This window comes from Dermochelys coriacea, chromosome 3 (assembly GCF_009764565.3).
Source record: "Dermochelys coriacea isolate rDerCor1 chromosome 3, rDerCor1.pri.v4, whole genome shotgun sequence".
NCBI classification, from domain to species: Eukaryota; Metazoa; Chordata; order Testudines; family Dermochelyidae; genus Dermochelys; species Dermochelys coriacea.
Window position 1 is genome coordinate 65,029,850 of NC_050070.1, and position 26,001 is coordinate 65,055,850.

Below are 26,001 nucleotides of genomic sequence, written 5' to 3' on the forward strand. Positions count from 1 at the left end.
ACATTAAGAACTGTATATGGATTAAAACTAAAAATGAATGCATGCTTTTCTACAATCCACAAATATTTGTCTCCAAATTAGTACAAAAAAGATTTATTTATTGGGAAATAAGACAGCAATGTAACTGTTTTTCTTTAACCTAAAACCATGAAACAAACTGTAAAGGAAAACATAGTTTTAACTGTCAAAAATCCCAGTCGCATATCAGAATCAAAATTACACAAAAATGAGAGACTAAGACGTTTACATGTTTAAAAGATAATGTGGGAGGGGCCACAATAATTATAAATAAAATGTCCAGTCTTGCTCCCATTTAAATCACCAGCAAAATTCCCATCAAATTGTATGTGGATAGAACTGGGTCCAAAGTATCTGAACTTGAATTCCTTGCACTCATAAAATTCCCCTGAACCCTCAGAGTAGATCAAACTAGAAAAGGAAATGATCAGTTCCTAATGTTAATAACTGCCTCCCAGACAATACTATCAGGGAGGCAGAAAAATTAGTTAATTAGAAGAAACCAACATATTTAAATGTGGAAACTGTATTTTGCAGAAAGAAAAGGAGTACTTGTGGCACCTTAGAGACTAACAAATTTATTAGAGCATAAGCTTTCGTGAGCTACAGCTCACTTCATCGGATGCATTTTGCATCCGATGAAGTGAGCTGTAGCTCACGAAAGCTTATGCTCTAATAAATTTGTTAGTCTCTAAGGTGCCACAAGTACTCCTTTTCTTTCTGCAAAATACAGACTAACACGGCTGCTACTCTGAAACCTGTATTTTGCAGAAATCACAGAGGAAAGCGTCACTTTTAATACTTTCTGTATAGGTTTGATGAGCCTTTGAAATTCATTGGGCCAACTTTTTCCAAGATTCATAGCAAGCAGTATGATATTTATTCATTTTCATCCACATTTTACATGTTATATTACATATGGAACGCATTTTGCTGATTTCTGCAGTCAAGATATTGCACTTCACAAATCAGGCACAGTGCCCACATAGTAGATTTTGCAATTTGCATTTGCAAATGTTATTGTTGAAAGTTACTTATGTATTTGTTGAGGGAAGGAAAGGCGGGCAAACAGGTTCATTTGCACTATGAAGTTTGGAGTTCAAATATATGAAACAGAATCAGATAAAAAGAAAAGGAGTACTTGTGGCACCTTAGAGACTAACAAATTTATTAGAGCATAAGCTTTCGTGGGCTACAGCTCACTTCATCAGATCAATTACCTCAGTAAATACATAAACACCATCTAAATATTTTTCAGTTGACATGTAATGATTTTTAAGATTAGAAATTACATTAAGAGTAAAATTAGAAACTATAAAAAGAAAAGGAATCCTTGCGGCGCCTTAGAGACTAAGAAATTTATTTCAGCACAAGCTTTGGTGAGCGACAGCTCACTTCATCAGATGCATTCAGAGGAAAATACAGTGAGCAAGTTTTATGTACACAGAAAACATGAAACAATGGGTGTTACCATAGGCACGGTAAGGAGAGTGATCAGGTAAGGTGAGCTTTTGCGGATACAGACTAACAGGGCTGCTACTCTGAAACCCATTAGTCTACTTTGTCAGATTAGGCGGTGCTGGGAGTAGCAGCTGTGCATTCACAAGGGGAACGGCGAAGGAGTGTGATCATAGAATCATAGAGAATCATAGAATATCAGGGTTGGAAGGGACCTCAGGAGATCATCTAGTCCAACCCCCTGCTCAAAGCAGGGCCAATCCCCAATTTTTGCCCAGATCCCTAAATGGCCCCCTTGAGGATTGAACTTACAACCCTCGGTTTAACAGGCCAATGCTCAAACCATTGAGCTATCCCTCCCCCCAGATTAGGTAACCACCAGCCCAGCAACACGAGGAGGGTTGGGTGCATCAAAATGCCAACAGGACAGTAAAAGTTTGGGGGGGGGCGCACGTTCTTATCACCCAAGCGGTTGCACCTGAATCACCCCAGGTTCCCCACCATGCTCCCAAAAGCCCCGCGAGCAGGAGCTACCGAGCAGGCGCAGCCAGGCAGCAAGGTAAGGGGCTCGCCCCGCGCAAAGAGAGGGACGCGGGCAGAGTCGCCCCTGTGCAATACCGGATAATCAGCAGCCCGCTCTGCATCCTCCGCCTGATCTCCAGGAAAGCGGACTCCTCCATGTGGGCGCCGCCGGCAGCTCTCCGCCCGGGCCCCTGCTGTTACGGGGCTGCGGAACGCCCCCAGAGATCGCCCAGGCCACGCCCGGCCAAGCCGGCGAGCCCACGTGCAGAGGGGACGGTCTGAACCCAGCCCCGGAAGCTCTTTCCCCGAGGCAGGCGCAAGAGCAGAGCAGGCTCGTGCCGCCCTCCCTGCCGCCCCACACAGCGCCCTCTGGCACTGCAGTGCCCGCCACGCTCGCCGCCCAGAGATAAGAGCCTCCCACAAAGCGGACTTCGCCGCTGGGAAGTGCCCCGCGATCCCATCCCAGGAACAGAGGGAGCTGTTCTTGCTTCCAGTAGCCAGCTTTGAGTGCCACTAGTTGCTCTGTTCTGCCAGTTGAGTCACCCACCTGCTGCAAGACCAGAACATATTCACTGCTGGGCTAAGAAATGCTTCTGCACCTGAAAAAAGAAAAGGAGGACTTGTGGCACTTTAGAGACTAACAAATTTATTTGAGCATAAACTACAGCTCGCTTCATCGGATGCATTCAGTGGAAAATACAGTGCGGAGATTTATATACGCACAGAGAACATGAAACAATGGGTGTTACCATACACACTGTAAGGAAAGGTTTCAGAGTAGCAGCCGTGTTAGTCTGTATTCGCAAAAGGAAAAGGAGGACTTGTGGCACTTTAGAGACTAACAAATTTATTTGAGCATAAGCTTTCGTGAGCTACAGCTCACTTCATCGGATATTCGCAAAAAGAAAAGGAGGACTTGTGGCACCTTAGAGACTAACAAATTTATTAGAGCATAAGCTTTCGTGAGCTACAGCTCACTTCATCGGATGCATTCAGTGGAAAATACAGTGCGGAGATTTATATACGCACAGAGAACATGAAGCAATGGGTGTTACCATACACACTGTAAGGAGAGTGATCACTTAAGATGAGCTATTACCAGCGGGAGGGGGGGAGGGAGGAAGAAAACCTTTAGTGGTGGTAATCAAGGTGGGCCATTTTCAGCAGTTGACAAGAATGCCTGAGGACCGGGCGGGGGGGGGGGGAATAACATGGGGAAATAGTTTTATTTTGTGTAATGACCCATCCACTCCCAGTCTCTATTCAAGCCTAAATTAATTGTATCCAGTTTGCATATTAATTCCAATTCAGAAGACTCTCGTTGGAGTCTTTTTCTGAAGTTTTTTTGTTGAAGAATTGCCACTCTTAGATATGTAATCGAGTGACCAGAGAGACTGAAGTGTTCTCCGACTCGTTTTTGAATCTTATAATTCTTGACGTCTGATTTGTGTCCATTTATTCTTTTACGTAGAGACTGTTCAGTTTGACCAATGTACATGGCAGAGGGGCATTGCTGGCACATGATGGCATATATCATATTGGTAGATGTGCAGGTGAACCAGCCTCTGATAGTGTGGCTGGTGGGATTAGGCCCTATGATGGTGTCCCCTGAATAGATATGTGGACACAGTTGGCAACGGGTTTTGTTGCAAGGATAGGTTCCTGGGTTAGTGGTTCTGTTGTGTGGTATGTGGTTGCTGGTGAGTATTTGCTTCAGATTGGGGGGCTGTCTGTAAGCAAGGACTGGCCTGTCTCCCAAGATCTGTGAGAGTGATGGGTCGTCCTTCAGAATAGGTTGTAGATCCTTGATGATGCGTTGGAGAGGTTTTAGTTGGGGGCTGAAGGTGACAGCTAGTGGCGTTCTGTTATTTTCTTTGTTGGGCCTGCCTTGTAGTAGGTGACTTCTGGGTATTCTTCTGGCTCTGTCAATCTGTTTCTTCACTTCGGCTGGTGGGTATTGTAGTTGTAAGAATGCTTGATAGAGATCTTGTAGGTGTTTGTCTCTGTCTGAGGGGTTGGAGCAAATGTGGTTGTATTGTAGAGCTGGAGGCATGTAGGTAGGAATAGCGGTCAGTAGATTTCCAGTATAGGGTGGTTTTTATGTGACCATTGCTTATTAGCACCGTAGTGTCCAGGAAGTGGATCTCTTATGTGGACTGGTCCAGGCTGAGGTTGATGGTGGGATGGAAATTGTTGAAATCCTGGTGGAATTCCTCAAGGGCTTCTTTTCCATGGGTCCAGATGATGAAGATGTCATCAATGTAGCGCAAGTAGAATAGGGGCATTAGGGGACGAGAGCTGAGGAAGCGTTGTTCTAAGTCAGCCATAAAAATGTTGGCATACTGTGGGGCCATGCGGGTACCCATCGCAGTGCCACTGATTTGAAGGTATACATTGTCCCCAAATGTGAAATAGTTATTGGTGAGGACAAATTCACAAAGTTCAGCCACCAGGTTAGACTGCTCAGGAAGGAAGGGATTGCAGGAATTAAACTTGTGTTTATAATGCCCCCATATAATTTTACAGCGCTAGAGAAATGTTTTATAACAACAGTTAAATCCCAATTTGTTTTTAAGAACATTGGAGGGAGAAGGAAGGGAAGTTTCTTCTTTGCCTAAACCGTGTAGCCAACTTTTTTTTTTTTTAATGCAAGTCTTGCATATGTGGTGTTTTTCTTAAAGTAGGGTCTCCTATTACTCCAATTTTTTCTCTTTTCTATATCTAGCAGCCTTCCTTTGGGCTGAGTCCTGCTCCCTCTGAAATCAGTGGGCTTAGTATTGGCCCTATGTTTTAACTTCCCCTGATTGGTTTGTCTACCCCCCCCATAAGCTACTTTTAATTCTTTTTACATGTTTGATTTTCTTTAAAATACTCTTTTTAAAAATCCCCTTTCCTTTTGTGATTTTACTTTCTTCTCCAATATTCATCTTCAGTGTTCTTCTCTTGTTCTCTCCAGCTCTTAGGCCCCAATCCTGCAAATAAATGAACATGAATATCTTCACATATGTATGTAGTTCCACTGAATTGAATGGGACTACTCACATTTGTAAAGTTATTCACATTGCAGGATCAAAGCAATAGTCCTCTCTCTGCTCCATTTCAATCCCAGCAATAATTTTAATTTATAGAGACTAAGACCAAAAGAGACTAATTCTAACCTCCTCTATATCACAGGCCATTACATTTTGAAGGGCCAAAATCCATGTGCTGTGGATGTAAAATCTTGACTACGGTTTCTGCTAAGAACTTTTCATACAGGTCCGGATGAAGACTGGCTAACAAAGAACAATACATAGCTAAGAGAAAGCTGGAGTAAACAGATAACCTTGTGTGTTTCAAGTCAGTAAGTGTAGTCAGCATAACTCCGAATGTAACTGGGCGTCCTTATCGCAAGTTATAGACACATGAAGCACTGAGAAAGGCCTCCCGGTTACTCCCTTATGCAGGGTGGAAATAGTGATACAATACTCCTCAAATCCCTGACAGAGTTTGGGGAGAGGCCTAATATGATTGACATGAGTTATGACACCCTCCCCTCACAGATGTATGCCAATCTAGCCCACAGAAATGAAAGGGTAAACTCAGAGGTGAAAGTAAGTCAGTACGCCCCGGTATGGCGTACCAGGAAGAGCCGGTGCATCGTACTGGGGCAGCCCGGCTTCCCCAGGGGGCAATTTAAAGGGCAGTGGCTGAAGCCCCAGGCCCTTTAAATTTCCTCCAGAGCCCCGCTGCTGGAGCTCTAGGGTAGCGGCTGCGGGACTCCGGTGGCTATTTATAGGGACCGGGGCTCCCCTGCTTCTACTGCCCCGGCCCTCTAAATAGCTGCCAGAGCCCTGCCGCCGCTACTCCAGGGCTCCGGGGGCTATTTAAAGGACTGGGGCGGTAGAGGCAGGGGAGCCGCAGGCCCTTTAAATAGCCCCCAGAAACCTGGGGTAGCTTCCCCAGGGCTCCGGCGGCTAATTAAAGGACCGGGGCAGTAGAAGCAGGGGAGCCACAGACCGTTTAAATAGCCCCCAGACCCCGGGCTGCTGCTGCTACCCTGGTGGGGGTGGGGGAGGAGGAGGAGAAGGAGAAGGAGGGGGGGCACTTATCTTACAGGGTGGGCTGAGGCTGGCTCTGACCCCTTCAGCCCCACCCCTTCTGCCCTAGGCCCCGCCCCTTCCAGGGGCCAGAGCTGGCCCCAGCATACCGGTAAGTCACCCGACTTACTTTTACCCTGGGTAAACTTATGAACAATTGTTATTGTTAAGTACTAATTACTCCTTTTTTGCTTTAAATCTCCAGGAATGTCAACTATTGGTCAACCGGGAGAACTGCTATCTCATTCCCCTGGACCCCAAAATTAGGATTTAACCTCTACACTTTAATAGACATAGTTTGGGGGTAATTACCTGTGTGTCAGCAATATGTTAATTTGAGCCTTGGGCGGAGCCATTATGTAATCTTTTAGACCATTGGCTTATTGTGTTTATCTTGTCTTGCTGCTAGAACCTATCCACGGGCTTGGGAAATCCATCCCCATCGCTTCTTTCTTCCCAATGAGCACCCCATATAATCTATTGTAATTAATTGTTCTGTAGTGTCTTTGAGCTTAATAAGCAAAGTGATACTCCACCAGCACTATATGAAATAAACTCCTGTGCTTGACTCTACATGGTGTGGATTACTGTTCCTTCAAATTTTGCCCCAGTATGCATGTATTGAGCCCAATAACTTGTTAAATAGCTTATGTTTGGCTAAAGCATATCTTCCAGAAATGCATCTAGTCTTGATTTAAAGACCTCACGAGATGGAGAATCCACTCTTCCCATGGTAATTTGTTCCATTCGTTAATCACTCTCACTGATAAAAATGTGTGCCTTCTTTCTAATTTGATTTTTTTCTGGCTTCAGTTTCCCGACATTGGTTCTTGTTAGCCTTTCTCTGCTAAATTAAGGAGCCCTTCAGTATCTGACATCTGTTTCCCGATGAAGACACTTCTACACTGTAATCGAGTTATGTTTCACTCTTCTTTTTGATAAACTAAACATACTGAGCTCTTTAAGCCTCTCATGGTAAGGCATTTCCTCTAGTCCTCAAATTATCTTTGTGGCTCTGTCCTACACCCTCTCCAATTTTTCAACATCCTATTTAAAATGTAGATGCCAGAAATGGACACAGTATTCCAGTATTTGTTTCAGCCATACCATATACATATACTCCTAGATGTCTGTGTTACTCTCCAAAATGGATGAATGATAAAAAGGGTGAGTAGGTCAAAGTGAATTTAACTTCAAATGCAGGTGAGTTGACAGCTAGTAAGAATATAATTTGTAAAACAGAATTTGGGGCTCTGTTTTACTTTCTCGGGGGATAATGGGTAATCCAAAAGGGAAACTCAGAGTCTTCACCACCCTCAGCTCTATTTTCTTAATGACTTGCCAAGAGCAATGTCTGACAAGTACGAAACCTGATTTGTTCATGTCACAAACATCACCCGTATAAATGTTTTGTATAATACAACATTAGTGCAATGATTCTGTTCCATCTATGAGTGAATGGAGTATAGTTCACATTTGTCAATGGTGGTAATTTGTGGAAATGATAGACGAAGAAATAAATTTTTTATTTCAGAAATGCCTATATGGTAATTTTATGTGTTATTTATTTCACATATGGAATTAGGACTACACATTATCACAGCTGCAGTGGGTCCATTAAAGGCCCACTCCTGAAGCCCAAGTACAAATCCATAAAGCACAACCACAGACATCCACATCCGTCCATATACCCATATACATAAATCTGTAGAAACTGACTCCCACGCACAGATACACACGTATTCATGTTACACAATTAACATGCACTACCACATATATTTCCACATTATTTATTATTACAATTGTTTATGCCTAGAGGCCCAACTAAGATTAGGGCTCCACTGTGGTAGGTGCTGGACATACACACAAAAAGAGAGAGTCAGCCACAAAGAGTTTATAATTAAGGCTGCAAGACTGTCACGGAGGTCACGGATTCCATGATTTTCTGTGACTTCTCCTGCGACCAGCAGCAGTTTGGGTGTGTGGGAGGGAGCTCAGGGCTAGGAGTAGGAGGTTGGGGAGTGCGGGGAGGTGTCTTATCTCAGGGTGGGGGGCTCTCCGGCTCCCACTGGCATGGTCCTGCAGCTCCTCCTAGGTGGAGGGACCAGGGGGCTCTGCACGCTGCCCGCAGGCTCCACCTGTGCAGCTCCCATTGGCTGCAGTTCCCAATGCAGCCAGCGCTTGTGGCGGGAGCAGCGTGTGGAGCCCCATGCCCCTCTGCCGCCTAGGAGCTGCGGGGACAAGTGGAGCTGGGTAGGGAACCCTGTCGACCCTCCCACCCCAGCACCAGTGGGAATCCTCGGCCGCACGCCACAGCCCACCCATTTCCCCAAGCACCAGCATCTGGGCCACCTCCCCCAAAGCACCTGCAGCCTCACTGCCCAACTTTTAGTAAGGAATATATAGTAAAAGTCAAGGACAGGTCATGGACTGTGAATTTTTGTTTACTGCCTGTGACTTGTCCATGACTTTTACTAAAAATACCCGTGACTAAAATGTAGCCTTATTTATAATGTTACTTCTGGGGGAATTCTGCACCAAAATATTAAAAAGTCTATGCACAATATTTAAAAATTCTGCATATTTTATTTGTTGAAATAAGAAAATACAATCATTCCAGTTTCAATTATTTTGTTAATTTAATTCAAAATACCTGTCAACAAGTATGTCAACAATACAAGAGCAGAGAGTTCCCCAGGAGCAGAGAGTTAAAGAAACCCATACAATCCAAAAAGAAAAGGAGTACTTGTGGCACCTTAGAGACTAACAAATTTATTTGAGCATAAGCTTTTGTGAGCTACAGCTCACTTTATCGGATGCATGAAGCTCACGAAAGCTTATGCTCAAATAAATTTGTTAGTCTCTAAGGTGCCACAAGTCCTCCTTTTCTTTTTGTGAATACAGACTAACACAGCTGCTACTCTGAAACCATACAATCCAGTCCCAGTTGGCATTGCTGGAGGAGGCTCTCTGCATCCCCCAGAGCCCAGACACCTGCACTCCCATTCCCCCAGAGCCCAGCTGTGGGGCACCCCGCAGCCCAGATACCCACAGTCCTTTCCCCCCAGAGGCGAGCCATGGGGCATCCCCCGGCCCAGACATCACCATCCTCCTCTTCCCCTCAAAGTTCAGCTGCGGGGCACGCCCCAGACACCAGGTGCCCCCGCCCCCCACAGAGGCCAGCTGTGGGGAAGCTTCCAGAGCCAAGCCACGGGGCAGCCCGCAGACACCAGCCTCCCCCTCTTCCCCGCCCCAGAGCCCAGCCACAGCACAATCCCCAGCCCAGACACCAGCACTTCCAGAGCCTTTACTCCCCCAGCTCCTTCACTGTCGCACCCGGCGACATGGTGTGCTGAGGCCCGGCCCAGCCCTGCCTCTCCCTTTGCCAGAGCTGCCTAGGTCTCCCAGGCCCTCTCCCATCCTGGGAAAGTGAGGATCAATGAGCGCCTGGCCTCCAGCCTTCCCAGGCTGGGCACTCCGCTCGCTGTGAGCTGGGCTCTGCAGAGTCCAGCAGCCTCTAGCGGCAGCCAGGAATTCTGCAGGGGAAACAAAGATTTCTGCAAAACTCTGCATTCTGCAGTGGTGCAGAATTCTCCCAGGAGTCATTTCATGTAGCTAGACAAAGGTGGGGAGAAATGCATGATACCCTGGCTCTTCTGCTTTTACTAGTCAAGGACATTTACTTTTTAAGAAATAGTACTTTTTTTCGAGTTCCCTTCTCTTTTAAAAACATTATGAAATGAACACACACATTTTATGTTATCAATTTTTGTGTGCACAAGCTAACAAAAGGATTAAAAGTCAAAGAGTTAGGCTGCAAATTTTATTTAAAGAGGTAGACACATATGTGGCAATACACCTTCCTACACAAAGACACACAGTCTCTTACACACCTACACACAATGAATGCATGCACACACTTGTCCACCCAGAGACATTTTTTCATACACTTTCTTACACACAAGGCATAGGCAACAGACCTCCCCTACACGGAGATACAAACCGATGCACATCACACAACAGAGCACGTACACACACTTCCCCTGCGTGCATACACACACTTCCCTACAGTCAGGCATACAGGGAATGCCCACAGCCCTCGCCCCGCTACACAGAGACACGCTCTGTCACACATGCACCCACGCTTCCCGCCGCAGGGGGCAAAGCGCTGCGCTGCCAGAGGCCCGGCAGGGGGCGCTGTGGCGCAGGCGACCTGATGGGAGGAGGGGCGGAAACGGGAAGCCGCGCTGCATGCTGGGAGCTGTCAGCGGCTGCTCCGGTGTTTTCCGCTGTCGGGCTCTTCCGGCTCTTGTCGCCCAGGTAACCAGCGCCCCGTCCCGGTCGCGTTCCCGGGCTTGGGCACCGCGCGCTGCTTCCCTTCCCACTCCCCGGTTTGTGCCGCTCGGCGCGTCGCGGGCTGCGGGCGCGGATCAGCTGGAGGCCGCAGCGGCCCTTTACCCCTCCCGGCCCTGCCTCGGCGAGCGGAGAGGGCGCTGGGGACGTGCGCGGCGCGGCGCGGCCCGTCAGGCGAGGGGGGCTCTCCGGACACCGTCCTGGGGCTGGGGCCTCTGCTACTCCCCCTCGCGCCACAGCCGGACCCTCCTCTCCCCGTTTTGGGTGTCCCCCGCTCCCCATCCCTAATCCTCCCCGCCTGGGTGTTTCACCCTCCCTCTCCGCCCCCTCTGGATGCCCCGTGACACCCCCCCCCCCGCCCTGGATGTCCCCCTCCCTCCGCTCCACACCTGACCTTCCCCGCCCTGGGTGCCCCCCCTCCCCTTCTGCCCAGTGCCTCGGTTGTCCCCCTCTTCCCGTACCACATCCTGACCCACCCTGGGCGCCGCACTTGAGTTTCTCCCCTTTCCCCCCCTCACCCTGGGTGTCTTCCCCCTTTCCCCGTGTGCCAGGCCCTGAGACCCCCCCCCTCCCCCGGTGTGTCCTCCTCCCTGCACGCTACTGACTCTCGTGCCAGCCCCCTCCACCTCTCTTCCCCTGTCCTGCGTGTCCCCACTGAGGAGGTCCTCCTGTGTCTCCTCCACTGCCCTGGGCGTCGTCCCCTGCCTCCCCCCGTAAAAAGGGGAAGGAAAGTAATCCAAAATAATGCAATAATCTGTGGAAGGGCTCCCTGTTCCCCGGTGGTCTATGATTTGCTTTCAACTCTTTTCTCTTGTTGGTGCAATTCAAGGCAGTGGTTTTAATTTGTAAAGCCCTGTATGTTTTGTGAATTATCTGCCTTTCTCTCTCCCCCCGCCCCCTTGCATGATTGCAATTGATGAGATCAGCTAAAATGATGCTGTTAGTCCCTGGATTTGCCCCTGCAGAATGTCTTGAGGGTAGGATGCCGAATGGAGGAACATTTGTGCTGCAAGAGCTGGAAGCTATTAACCTTCAGTTCATAGTGCAAAGCACATTTTTTGGTCAAATACCGGCATGCTTGTGGATATTGATTGGCACGGTTTTTCCTATGATGTTTGGAGCAGTACAGGATTTTGTGGCTGGGTGTGCTTTTACTGCAGGCTGTTTAAATTTAAGATTTGCACCTGGATGCTAAAGTGGGAGATGCTTCCAAAAACACCAAATTCATTTATTATAAGCTTTAAATTTTAAACTTTGTTCTTAAAGAAACAGTATTTGTATAGTAATCAATCACTTGTTTTGTATTAATGTTGCAGTGGTGCCTAAAACGTGCTGTACGTATACTTAAGAAGAACCATGAAGAGGTTACAATCTGAGGGACTCTACCTTTATTGTAACCAGGACATTTGTCAAACTCACTCTGTCGTCTTTCATTAATTATCATGAACCTTAAACTTTGCACTTCTCTATCTTTTATGTGAACATGATAGCTTAATGTTCCAATTGTAATTGCTGCTTAGAGCAATACTTGCATTCTAATTCTGAATGTATATGAGACAAAAGAATGTATGAGGTGGAAGGCAGCCATTTAAACAGCAGTATTTTCAAATTCCTGCACTATCAAAAATAATGTCCTGAAATTATATTGAAAATAATAGGGTTTAATTTTGTTTGAAAGTTTTAGCCAGTGTCTGTGGTTGTTTTAAATACTTGCATCAGTCTGCTTGGCAGTTCGATGTACATCTCTGGCATCCAGTGGCTGCTGGGGTAGAGAGATGCTGATTGGCCAGCATCTCTCAGTTCCTTGGATTTAACTCAACACAAGGGTCATATGGAGCCTTTGACAGCTCCGTTCGAGCAATCCACCTGAATTAGGAATGGGAACCCAGCCTGAAAGATGCTGTGCATCTTGCTGTTTGCCTGTTTAGAGGATGAGGAAGAAATATTTTTCTCCCATGGGCCAACTAGTAGAGGACCAGGGAGATTTTTTTTTGCCTTCCTTGCGGTACTATCAAGCCACAATGGATTAAGTGGGAATGTGCTTAGTACCTAATTGAGGTACTGGGATGGAGTTGCTTGTTAATCACAACTTTTGGCCAGTTTCCAGTGCAGTTAAGTGAATAAAATGAAGGTAAAAGATTTGGGATTTTGATGATGGGTCTTGGGCTCATGTGATGGGTGAGACCTTGTGTCTCTCATGGGTCAAAGTCTCCACCCTGCTGACCCTCTGTCCTCTTCATGGGAGGGGAGCAGTCCTAGGACTCAGAGAGAGTTGAATCTACCCCAGGTTATGGGTTATATGGCAAGGAGTCCTGTAACCCTGGAGCTACCGATGGATTATACAGTAAGGAGCTCTGTAACGTTAACACTGGAACCAATTAAATGCCCGGTATAGGAGAGTATGGGTGATGGGTTAAAGTTTAATAAAAGTTGCAACCTGCTGCTTAATTCCATGCGTCTGTCCTCATTTTGCTGCTGCATCCACATCAGTAGGTAGTATCGTTTTTTTGCAAACTGAAGCTACATCTACACTACCAGTGCTACAGCTGCAGCTATGCTGCAGTAGAATAGATGCTTCCTACATGAACTAATGTTTTGTTTTTTTTTCCACTGATGTAGTTAATTCACCGTTCTGAGAGGCAATAGCTAGCTGGACTGAAGAATTTTTTTGTGGACCTAGCTGTGTCTATAGTAGGGTTGATCTAACAATAGTGCTCACAGCGTGAAATTTTTCACAGCCCCGAGCAGCGTAGTTAGGTTGATCTAATTTTTAAGCAGATCAGGTGTTAGGAAAAAAAATATACCAGTTGAGATACAAAAATATTTAATAGTCTTCAAAATATTCAAAAATTTAAAATAGTATCTCCTTTATTTAAGCCAACTCTGATGTATCAGAGTTTATGGTTGATGGAATGTCAGCTGCATAGTGTGCTTGATTCATTTTACTGTAAATGGGAGTTGGCATTCCGTGAATTCAGGGAACCTGGGAATGAGAGCTGGAGGACGGTTTAGAATCCTAACTTGCTGCCTTGTTTGCCCTGGTTATTAGTGGCATTCAACACATTGTTTAATGAAATGCCAGTGAATGTTTATATAATGCAAAACTGCACCTATGCTACCTCTTTCCCTGGCCCTTTCATGTTAGAAATTATTTTGTGATGCTATATTGTAATGGATGATCACAGTAACACCTTATGGAAAGTGACAGGTTTCAGTGTAGCAGCCGTGTTAGTCTATATCCCCAAAAAGAAAAAGAGGACTTGTGGCACCTTAGAGACTAACATATTTATTTGAGCATAAGCTTTTGTGAGCTACAGCTCACTTCATTGGATACATCCAATGAAGTGAACTGTAGCTCACGAAAGCTTATGCTCAAATAAATTTGTTAGTCTCTAAGGTGCCACAAGTTCTCCTTTTCTTTTCACCTTATGGAAATTAACTCAAGCTTACTTTGTTTGGTTCTGCTTCTGCCGAGCCACTGAAAGTTTGTTCACTGAGTAGTCTTCTGCCAATTTCACTCTAATGGCACAGCATAGATTTTAGATATGCAGTGACCAGAAAAGACCCAAAAAGGGCATAGGAAGAGGAAGAATGCAGACCAGGTCGAGAAAAGGTTTAAGGAAGTGGGTGGTGGTAAAGAAGAGACAGCCCCAGAAATAACCAGGTGTGAGGAGTAGAGCATGGAGGGGGACAATAAAATGGAATTGCATAATATTCAAGTGGAGACTGTTTGCGTTTCTTTTGTCTATCCGATTAGGAGATGAACACAACTAAAAAATCTCTTCTGTTTTTTTTTATTTTCTCCATTTCAAAGTTTATGGGAGGAAAAGGAAATGATATTTATATCAAATGTATTACCGATCTCCTAAAAGCAAAAATGAAAATAAAGCACTGAACCATTCAAAAAAGAAGTTTAACTACCACTACAGTGCTATTTTAATTTTTCTATTTTAAACAGTTTAACACTCTCTCAGAGATTTTAGAACAAGTGGCAGAACCGTCTATTGACTTGTGAAGGATCTCAATAGATTTCCTGCCAGAAAGTTCTGCTCCTGTAGAAAGGAAACAAATGTTGAAAATATACATGCTGTACTTAGCAGTCTTTACTAACTAATTGTATAGATCCTGATGCATCAAAGGATTTAAGCAGGTGCTTGACTAAGAATATGAGTAATCCCATTATGTCAATGGGACTACGCTTGTGCTTAAGTGCTTTGGTGGATTGAGGTCATAGTATCAGATGTAAACATGTAGTGAACTAACCCGAGTTAGTTTTAGTGTCCTTCCTTTTTGGATTCAGTTTTAAAGGGGGATTAAAAAATTGTGGAATAATTGTTTGCCCAAGTTCTAGTCGTAGAAGAGGTCAGATAAAGATTTACACTCTAATAATCCATGAGTAGGATATATGAATGAAGTGCTCTGCAAAACAGTCGCAATCTAGAAAATGTTTAGGAACATGTCGTATGTGATATAATTTCTTAATAAAAATAAATGGTTTGGTAATATTTTGGCGCAACAAGATACATAAAATAGAATGTTGGGCAAGGTGTTTGTCCATGAACACGTTTGGAGGTTCCAAGAACATACACAGTTTTTTTCTTTTGTTTTTTTTTTAACTACTAAGATAAAATAAGGCTAAGAAATATGACTTCTGGCAAAATGTGTCAATCAATGTGGGGAACATACACACTTGCCCTAAACAAGTGGAAAAAAAGACTTCTGCCTCACTAAGCTTCATAGATTTTTTTTTCTGTGATGAATCCAATGGTTTGCATAAATTGCATATATAGAGAAAATGACTGAATGCCAGCTGCTTAGATGGGGAAGAAGTGAAACAATGCACTTCAAATGCAAACTCTGATATGGCTACTTCGAATGCAAACCTAAAAGTGATGAGGATTAAAATCTTTAAATTGTACTGGTTCCCAGTATGACTTTATAGTCTAGGTTTAAGATATGATGATGTTTGTATTTCCTTAAACAAAATCAGAAAGACACCCACAACTTTTGGAATTTTCCCAAAAATATTGGTGCAATATCCTAATGACAGTAAAATTGGAAGAGAGAATATTTCAGCTTTGTTTCCTTGCCACCTTCTTTGAGGTACAGTATTGAGACATTCAAGAGGTAAAGGTGAAGTGGATTTGTTCCAATTCAGTAGTTGATAAAAATGTTTTTTCAACCTTGAAAGAGATATCAGGCCCATTTGATGAAAGGTTAATCTCACATCTACCCAAAATTGCATATTATGAAAATTCACTGACAAAGCTACGTTAATACAGAGTTACGGTTGCCTGGCGGCATGTCATGCTCTTCAGAACATCATTTGCAAAACTTAACCCTCTGAAAACTAGGAAATAGAGTTAAGGAATAGAATAGCTGTTTTTTAATAAATGAGTAATATATGTATGAATATGATCCATTTCTGAGTAGCATCTGCTCTTACTTTATTCCAAGGTCGGATTGTTAAACAGTGGTTCAGTATAGAATGCTAGTGGGCGGTTGAAAAAGATCCCCATCCATACACCTAAGTTAAAATGTTTCAGCTTCACAGAATAAAGTATAGATCAGTTGTTAGCTGCTGCTCTGTCAACCAAGGACCTGTGCAAGTGATGTGTTATTTACATTAATATATCTTGAGGAATTTCTAGGGATGTAAGTAATGTTTGTTCTTCCAGAGTGTTGAAGTGATGACCACTGATAACTTTGAGAAGGGAGACAGGGATATTTAATATTAGAATTGGTCAGTGGAATTGTTAGGACAGCAGTCTGGAGATTTAATTAGGAGGACGTGGAGGATTATATTTAAGGAAACAGTGGAAAATGCCTTTACAATGAAATATAGGTCAAAGAAGAAATTTAAACAATATTAGTAATCGCTTTCCCCTCCCCCCACCGCGTGGCTGGTATCAGGGAAGATCCTTGCTAGCCAAATGCGAACAGCTCAGCACCAATGGCCCTCCCTCCCACCGCATGGCTAACTGCAGGGAGGATTTCTTTTCAGCCACAGGCAAACAGCCCAGTAGGAATGGCCTCCTGTGAATGTCCCTTAATCAAATTCGCCTATTTCAACCAGGTTACCATGAATGATATCACTCTCCTGAGGATAACACAGAGAGATAAAGAACGGATGTTGCTTGAATGCCAGCAAACACCAGGACCATATGCTGCCAGGCTTTGTTATGCAATGATACCAGATTACTTGCTACTCGCATGGCATGGTAAAGTGTCCTACCATGGAGGACGGAATAAGGCTGCTCTCCTCAGAAACCTTCTGCAAAGGCTTTTAGAGTACTTCCAGGAGAGCTTCATGGAGATGTCCCTGGAAGATTTCCGCTCCATCCCCAGACACGTTAACAGACTTTTCCAGTAGCAATACTGGCCACGAATGCATCCCAAGTCCTCAGGGCTACTTAATCATTAAAAAATGCTTGCTTTTATAACATGTATTATATTTAAAAAGGTACACTCACCAGAGGTCCCTTCTCTGGCTTCATAGGGTTGGGAGGGTATTTCAGTCAGGGTGATAAAAAGATCCTGGCTGTCGGGGGAAACGGTGTGCTGTGTGCTTTCCCCAAGCTCCTCGTCCTCCTCATTTTCCCCATCTGCAAAATCCTCAGCCATGGCAGAGAGTATCCCATCCTTGGAGTCCACGGACAGGGGTGCGATAGTGGTGGCGACCCCCTCTAGGATTGCATGCAGCTCAGCATAGAAGCGGCATGTCTGGTGCTGTGTCCCGGAGCGTCGGTTTGATTTTTTGGTTTTCTGGTATGCTTGTCTGAGCTCCTTAAGTTTCACACGGCACTGTGTTGCGTCCCTGATGTAGCCTCTGTCCCTCATGGCCTCTGAGATTTTTTTTAAATGTTTTGGCATTTCGTCGTTTGGAATGTAGTTCTGATAGCATGGATTCCTCTCCCCATACAGCGATCAGATCCAGTACCTCCCGTTCGGTCCATGCTGGAGCTCTTTTTCGATTCTGGGACTGCATGGTCACCTGTGCTGATGAGCTCGCCTGGCCAAACAGGAAATGAGATTCAAAAGTTCCCGGGGCTTTTCCTGTACACCTGGCCAATGCATCCAAGTTCAGAGTGCTGTCCAGAGTAGTCACAATGGTGCACTGTGGGATAGCTCTCAGAGGCCAATACCTTCGAATTGCATCCACACTAACCCTAATTCGAAACAGCAATGTCGATTTCAGCGCTAATCCCCTCGTTGGGGAGGAGTACAGAAATCGGTTTTATGAGCCCTTTATGTCAAAAAAATGGCTTCGTTGTGTGGACGGGTGCAGGGTTAATTCGGATTTAATGGGGCTAAATCCGACATAAACTCGTAGTGTAGACGAGGCCAAAGTAGAAAAGACAGAGGGTGGGAGAAAGGAAGTATTGTTATTCTCATTTTAGAGATGGGGAACTGGAATCAAGTTTTCAATTGGAAGACTAATGTTTTCATTTTATTATTTTATTTAATAAAGTGTATAATACTGTTTAATACAGTTTTAATACTATGCAAAACTGTTTTTAAAAAAGGGGAAGGCGAGGCTAAATATCATCCAAGTGTCACAAATCTTTTTCTTCTCTTTAAGAAGATGACTGCTGGCGATTTCTGGATTTCCCACTTGTAGTGAGAAGTCTGTGGGCACTTATTTTGCTCAAAGCAGTGGGAAATGTGCTTTGTTTTTTTTTAAATGTAAAAATAATTATTACATCTCTGAGTATTTGCTTTAGTTTAATCATAAAAACGTGTTGTGAAGCTAGAAGTAGGGAAGTTAGTGCTGAAAGTGTTTGAAATATTTATCCTAGTTATCATCATGTGAGCTGTCTTATTCTGCTCAATTAGGTATTGGTTAATTAGTTATTTATTAGCCTCAGTGAACTCTTATCTGTTAATACCTGGACTCTGGACCTTATAAAATGGCTGTTGATGATTTCCTGGTCTATTCATTCTCCCTGAAGCATCTGACATTGGCCACTGTTGGAAGACAGGATACTGGGATAGATGGACCTTTGGTTTGACCCAGTTTGGCCATTCTTATGTTCTCCCTCAGCAGGCTAAGCAGAAATCTGGGGGACACTTGACCCTACATGCCTCCCCATGCATCGCCTATGGGATTAATGAGTTACAGATTGTTGTAATAGGCCATAAATAGAGCATCTTTATTAAAACCGTGATTTTTAGTGTCTAGCAAGGTTATGAATTTAAAAGTATTGTGCAGGTTTCTTTTGAGGATGGGGACTGGTAGGTCAGATCTAGAGTTTTCGCTCTTGAAAGTTTGTCTCTCAAGATGGTCCAATAAAAGGTATTACCTTGTCCACCTTATCTCTCTTACTTAAAATGTGGAATTCTGCCCTAGCTAAACTTCAGAATGGTCTTCAGGGGTAGTTCTAAGTAAAACACTTTGTAGTAATACAACATGGATGTGAAGTAGCCTATTGTGAGGACTGTATCGGAAAGGAAAGGGAGCAACCCAATCTCTTGGTCAGCCAAAGACAAAGAAATACTTTAGTTGCCACTGATACCTAAAAATCTAGACACGTTCAGAAGTTTAATAACACTGGTATTGCAAAACACTTACACAAACATTTGTCATAAACCCTCAATAAAAGGAGAATGCACAACTCTGGCTAGCTCCTCCAGTTCCTTCTACCAGTTAGCATCACATAAGGATTAAATTTAAGATACAAACCTAGATGAAAGCTACCTATATTGGATAACACACTGAGAAAGAGGAGACTATTAATTCTAGGCTTTCTTGAAGAGTCATAGAGCTGACTATCAATTTAATAATATTTTTGGCTGTGGCCAAAATCGCCTCAGTATTTCCCTGTAAAGGCGTGGGAAATTTCTGCATGCCCTCTTGTGGCCAGGTGTGGCACTGCAGGGGAGCCCCACCTTATTTTCCCCAGTTAGGCATCATGAGAATCATTTTAGCAGAGCTGGGAAGGGAGAACCCAGGACATAACAATACAATAGCATGTCTTCTTTAATAAGGTTTCAGAACAGGAGCAATTACAATAAACAGCATGTAATGTTCTCACCTCAGGACCCTGGTTCAAAGCTTTCAAACTTAGTCATCAAAGTGTCTGAATCTGGTTAGACTAGTCTCCTGGATGCTGGGAGAAAGAACCCTCTCCCTTGTTCAGATTCCTGTTTAAATAGCTCATCCTAAGGTTGGGAAGGCCTCATTGATTACATACTAGACTGTCCTGGCTATAGGATCCAGCTTGTCCCTTAACGAGATAGGACACTCCTAGGTAAGCTAACGTACAGCTTATTGAACAGAAGAGGTGATAACATGTGATGATTCTCAGGGCACCCAGGACTGTGAGTCACCTTGTTACCCCTTCTCTCCAGTGTGAGGGAATATTGCTTGTGCTTACCTGGGTGTCAGCTCCCTGATACCACCAGGTTGTTAGCCATCCAAGCACTCTCCTTTGGACTCTATCACCACTTACTTTGCCTTGCAGGTTAATAATAGGTGCATCCCTGGTGAAACATTTCCCGTCATGTCCAGCCTTTTATCCGCTGAACACTGACAGTAATACCCAGTCCCCTGTCCCCAAAATAACAATATACACATCAGTTTGTACTATTCAACCCAGGATCAGCACCTTGCTTCATATCAAAGCTCTTAGGTATATTTATAGTGAAAACAAGGATATGTTTATTACCAAAAATTCAAGATTAAAGTGATAGTGAGCAAGGGTATTAGAAACAAATGGTTAGATATAAAACAAAATTGCAAAAGGACTAAACTTAACCTCCTGACTAAAGTAGTTTTATCTAACCCAATGTCGTCTTCAGCTTTCCAGACAAACCTGGCTGAGATCCCATTTTCATAAATATAAACACACTGCCTGTTTACTTCCTAGGTTTAGGTTGCAGAAGTGTCTTGTTTGCCTCACAGATATAAGCCCAAATCTTATTGTCTTTTTACACAGGCAGTATAACCACTGGTGGTTTGTTTTTCCTGTGTGCTGCTTCCTTGTTGACTTCACATCTCTTACTAACTTCTGACTTTGTATGTAAATGCAAACTAACACGGCTGCTACTCTGACAGGTTTCAGAGTAGCAGCCGTGTTAGTCTGTATTCGCAAAAAGAAAAGGAGTACTTGTGGCACCTTAGAGACTAACAAATTTATTAGAGCATAAGCTTTCGTGAGCTCCAGCTCACTTCATCGGATGCATTTGGTGGAAAAATGCATGTTTTCCACCAAATGCATCCGATGAAGTGAGCTGGAGCTCACGAAAGCTTATGCTCTAATAAATTTGTTAGTCTCTAAGGTGCCACAAGTACTCCTTTTCTTTCTGGCTGCTACTCTGAAACCTGTATGTAAATGGATATCATTGTTTGATCTTACAATGCTTAATTTACATTTTGACAGAGAGATGTACATTTCTGACATCCTGTTTGGAGAAAAACCTGTTTTGTACCCTGCCTTGATACAGACTTCAGTATCATTTATTCAGTATATAAACATAATTCCTTACATAGTGTTTGTGCATACATTTCAGAATGATATTAATAAGTAGTAATCCTGGCTTTGATAATGTACGTACCAGAATCAAGATATTCCTGTAACCCCCTTGCCAGGTGGCATTAAGGGGTTCTTGGATCACAATGGAACACTATGAGGCCCTGTGTCTGAGGATCTTTGGGGAGGATAAATAGTGGTTCTGAAAAACAGCATGGTTCTTCTAAAACAACCATGTCTGCCCTTACCTGGTGTCAGAGGAAGGTGACATAATCAGTGGTGTTAAGGGATGATCACTAAATAAATAACATGGACAAATAACATATTAAAAGGAGATCCACAACCAAAAATAACTGTGGTTTTCTTGTCAGACTGACAAAAATCTACAGGTATCCAGAATTGGCCAGTCACTGTTTTGTTAATAACTTTCCTCAAGAATGGGATGTTGGTGATAGGATCAAGACTGTTAGCGTCAAGCAATGATGACTTGAACATACCCTCAAACTGTGGTTTGTGGGTCTATTTGGCATCTTTCGTTTCTTAAGAAGCATTAATAATCCCCAGTGATAATAGGCCTGGGGTTCTTTCTGTTGACAGTTTACCAGCCATGAAATGGAAGTGGGTTCATTTAAAAAGTAATTGAATAGATTTATCTAGAATGTGTGGGAGACTGGGAGAAACTTCATTCTGAAAAGACTGCATATGTTCCCCCTCCTCTGGACGCTACACCTACAGAAAGAGACAGATTGCTCTGTCTGAATGATCATAACAGTAAAATAATTAGAAAAATCTTCACAGAGATAGCTGGCTCTGCTACTGAGTGAAGAGTGCAAGAGACAAGCAAATAAATAATTTGTTTAGTGTTGTATGTTTGTGAACGTGCAACAGAGGAAATCATATGTTTTCCTTAAGTTATTTTTGTTTGGGCCATCAAATTTAATTATATATTTGGTTCAACTTTCTAAGTTAGAAGCCATGAACAAAACAAAATATGGTATTGGGGTGGGGGGGAAGGAACATGTTTCTGTATTAATAATGTGAATTAAACACAAACATAGTTTTATGCTGTTATTACCTGCAATGGCAAGAAATAAAAGAAGTAGTGTATCACATTCTAAGAGATTAACTGTCTCCACACATTTTGGCTTCATTAACCACTTAATGGAGGCTAATTTTTTTAAGTAGGGAATATGAGAAAAAGTAGTAAGTTCTGCATGAGACATATTTGCTCCATTGCTTCATTTTAGTAGACGATACTATTACTGAGCTTTAATAATGTTGTATTGATTTATTAGAACTATACAGTTTGACAAAAATTTTGTTGCATCTTTCCTTTAGTTGTAAATCAGTGCAAAGAAAAAATAGTCGTTAGAGTACATGATAAAAATGAAAAATAAAAAGGGTAAAAACGACATTGTGATACAAGGCCTTCATGCTGACAAAAATAGAAATGGAAGAACAAATACATTCCTTATTTCTCACAAATTAAAGTGAGACTGTAACGTTATTTTAATGTTATTTTTTCTCCTATTGTACATGTTGAAAGATTTATTTGAAATTATAGAATTTTCTTTTAAAAAAAGACAATAAACTTTAATCATGACTACTGTATGCAAGTTAATGGCAAGAGTGCGGTTACTTTTACTATAAATTAGGGTATTTTAAAAATAAGTGGTACGGGGAAGCTGGGGTCTGTTATTGAAAAGACTATGCAATGAAAAAAGACAAAACTTTCCCTGGGGATGGTTAGTTTCTGTGACTATAATAACTTGCAGTTATTATGTAACCTGCCAGATCAAATGTCCCAGAGCTGTTCAGGGACAGTTCTTTCAGGTCACATTATAGTTAAACCAGGCCTTCTCTTGAATTTGTATTTATGCTCAGGGTAGATGCATGGAGGAATATTGGTAAAGGTATACTGAAATCTAATCCATTCTAGATTCAGAAGACATTGTTACACTATATTTTGCTGTATTGACACTTCAAATAATAATGGTAATGCTGTACAAAATCAGTTGTACAGAAATCACATTGGGTAAATGTTTTAATAATAACAACACTTACTAGGTCATTAGTAGCTGAAGATATTATTTATTCTGTTAATTTTTCAGAAGAAATAAATAAAACTCAACATTAATCAAATATATAATGGGTTGAAGAAATAATCTTTATCTAATACAGATTATTTTGATAATTCAGTATAGTAGTAATTTGGAATAAAATATCCTAATAGAGGATAAATATGGAATCTTAAGGAAACTTAAATTGATTTTTCCCCCATATTTTTGATTTTAAAATAATTGTGATTGAATGTAGTGCTAGTAAAAGGAACTGGATTTATAGCATTGTAGTTTCTTTATCCACAGAACATGTATAGCACATACAGTGGTTAGTGAAAGCTTTCTCCACATTGACAAGGTAGAGCAGGGACGTGAGTCTCAGGCTAAATGAGAGAGGGTAAGGGAAAGTGGCTCTATTACTGAATATGATAAAGTAAAATATAATCTATGTGTTGTAATTATTTGCATAATTATGAAGAAACCTAACAATGCACATATTAGCAATTAATTAATACTATAATTTCATTAGTGTCAAGTAGTGGACACTTGACCAATTTCTAAATATGTAGATTATTTAATTACAGGCTACTAATTGTCATATTTGTATAGGGAAAAGAGCCAGGAAGATATACTGAACTGCTGATATTTAAGTCAGAAGTAAGGTCTCCAGGAAAACGGACACATTGTTCTTTAGGTAACATATAATAGTCCTGATCTTCTGTTTCTAAATAAGAGTCCATATTCTTTGCTCTCACTCTTTCACACAAACATTTGTGGGTTCGGGGGCGGGAGCCTGGACGGGAAGCCAAGCCTCTCTCCCCACCAAAATATAAGTGGCTTTGTTGTACATAACATGTAGCTGGATAAAGAAGATGCTGAAATATTTTTAACCTAAGAAACATTTATTCACTGTGTCAGTTCTTTCCTCCATTCCTCTGTGCTACTGCTAAAGTCTGAAAAAATAGGAAGCCTGCTGCTTTTGTATGTTTATTCTTTCTTCTCTTTTACTGTTAATATTTTATTTCATTCTTGGAGATCAAATATTGACAGTCATTATATCCCTAAGACTTTATTCTCTGCGTAAAATGGATCTTTTTCCGCATTTAATTCAAAGCAAAGATTGTTAAACAAAATTTCATAAAAGGAATAGAATTCAAGCCCTTAACTTCAATGGGGAATCCCAGAATGCATAAATTGGCACTCTCATTGAGCATATTTGCTTCATTAAACATTGGTATCATGCTTTCCTCTTCTGTCCTGCCACAGAGAAAATAAAGGACAATCATCATTATTGTTCCATCCACCAGGCAGCAAGGATGCAAAAGATTTGTGAATCCAGCCTTTATATATAGGCCCCATCTGTCCCATGTCCCTTCCAGTTCGTTAGCCTCCTTGTATCTAGAAGCACATTTCTGCTTTCTTTCTTTCCTTCTTCCTTAGTTCTCATTCGTGTTTTATTTTCTAGGAATAAGAAAGAAAAAACTAACAAACGGAGGGCAGGGGAGAAAGAGGCTCACAAAAGGAGGACAAGGAAATAGATAACCAAGTATTCCCATGATCCTGGGGAAGAAAAGACAGGTGGAGAGAGTATGTTGAAGACAGAGCAGAGAGTTATCCAACTAGATATTTATTTGTTTATTTTTATGGTCCCATTGCCGTGATATCAGAGATCAATACCGGAGTCCTCCACCTTTCACCAGGGTTCTTGGGGGAATGGGGTAACGCCTGAATGATTTCTCATTGTCACCAATCTTGCCTTTCTCCTGGGTATTTGAGTGGTATGCTATCTCCTAACTGCAGTGAAAGAAGAAATCCTGGGAAGACTAGCTCAGCTCGAATCTGGTGACATCAAACGCCTTGGCAAAATTGACTGGCTCACCTTGACTGTATCTGCTAAGTTCACTTGGTTCAGCTGTTGAAACCTGTTTAGCTGTGTCTTCACTGAGTATTATAATGGAAGCTTGAAGGTACAACTTTCTCCCTTTCCCCCAGTTACTGAAAGAGCTGAGAAAAATTGGCTGAGACAGAGGTGGTGATATTGCTTGCTCTTGGGTAGACTCACCACTCATGTTTTTCTGGCTTGATGAGCATGATGATTAATCTCCCTATATGTATCCCAAAATACGAGATTATCTTTCCTACGGCTTTGTTCTCTTCAGTTACCCAGTCACCTGAGGTAACTGTATTGAAGTTTATGGAATAGGGTTCCACAGAATAGGGTTTCTTGCTGAGATTGCTAAGTGCCTGGTGAATGGCATAAAATTCTCCACATTCTATGTCCACATCTTGGACAATAAGAAGACATTTATTAGATAGTATAATTCAAGAAGCATTAATTTTCTGATTCCTTCACAATGTTTTTGACTTCCTCATAACAGTTTCCAAGGATTTATACCTTTGCTGTATTCTTCGTCTTAGGTCTTGGGATATTGCTTTCCACCTCTACATTGACTTTTCCGCTTTCAGTTATTTCAGAGGCCTTTACTTTGCTGTAATACACTCCCCAGTAACTCTCTCTGTTACTTCACAATGGAAGCTTAATAGGAGCTGTCTTTCAAAGTAACTTTTTAAGTTGTAATCACATCTGCTAGGCCAGATAATGAATGGAGTTCTCTTATTATTACTCCCATCTTCAGTTTTACACTTGAGGAATGTGTTTTTTTGCTGTCTACTGGACTTCATCCTGAAATTGAACATAGAGTTACGTCAACCAACTCATTGTCCTTCCCATTCTTTGCTCTTACCCAAGACAGAAAACTGCATTTGTTGGATGTGAAATCTGTTATGTAGTGAAATTTATGTCATTTGCAGGAATTTAGAAACCTTAAGTCTTTGTGTGTGTTTTGTGAGCTATCAAGCAGAAAAGACTGCGACAAAAACTGCAATTGCCAGGTATGTTAGAGTAAAATTACACTAGTATAAGTTGTAATTCCCAGAGGGTTTTGTGGACAATACCAAAGGAGCAGTGGAGGAAAAAAAAAGAAAAGAAGATTAAGTAAAACTAAAATATGGATACACAATATAAGTCCTGTGATGGTG

The 26,001-nt window shown here is 42.5% G+C and overlaps 2 protein-coding genes across 15 annotated transcripts in view; one reads left to right on the forward strand and one right to left on the reverse strand.

The window, feature by feature from the left end:
- Positions 1-2,487, reverse strand: part of UBE3D (ubiquitin protein ligase E3D) — a 113,153-nt gene extending 110,666 nt beyond the window's left edge. For 2 of the 8 annotated variants that reach the window (XM_043510563.1, XM_043510566.1), the window contains exon 1: positions 2,095-2,310. In XM_043510563.1, the coding sequence (XP_043366498.1) occupies positions 2,095-2,156 (62 nt within the window). In that variant the 5' untranslated portion in view covers positions 2,157-2,310. Of the gene's footprint in view, positions 1-2,094 lie in introns of all 8 variants that reach the window. The other 6 variants (XM_038397238.2, XM_043510565.1, XM_038397236.2 and 3 more) reach the window with 5 other exon arrangements.
- Positions 2,488-10,185: 7,698 nt separating this feature from the next.
- Positions 10,186-26,001, forward strand: part of DOP1A (DOP1 leucine zipper like protein A) — an 87,285-nt gene continuing 71,469 nt past the window's right edge. For 4 of the 7 annotated variants that reach the window (XM_038397699.2, XM_043510570.1, XM_043510569.1 and 1 more), the window contains exon 1: positions 10,269-10,397. The gene's annotated coding sequence lies outside the window, so the exon portion shown is untranslated. Of the gene's footprint in view, positions 10,398-23,570; positions 23,657-25,833; positions 25,855-26,001 lie in introns of those variants that run through there. The other 3 variants (XM_038397691.2, XM_038397692.2, XM_043510568.1) reach the window with 3 other exon arrangements.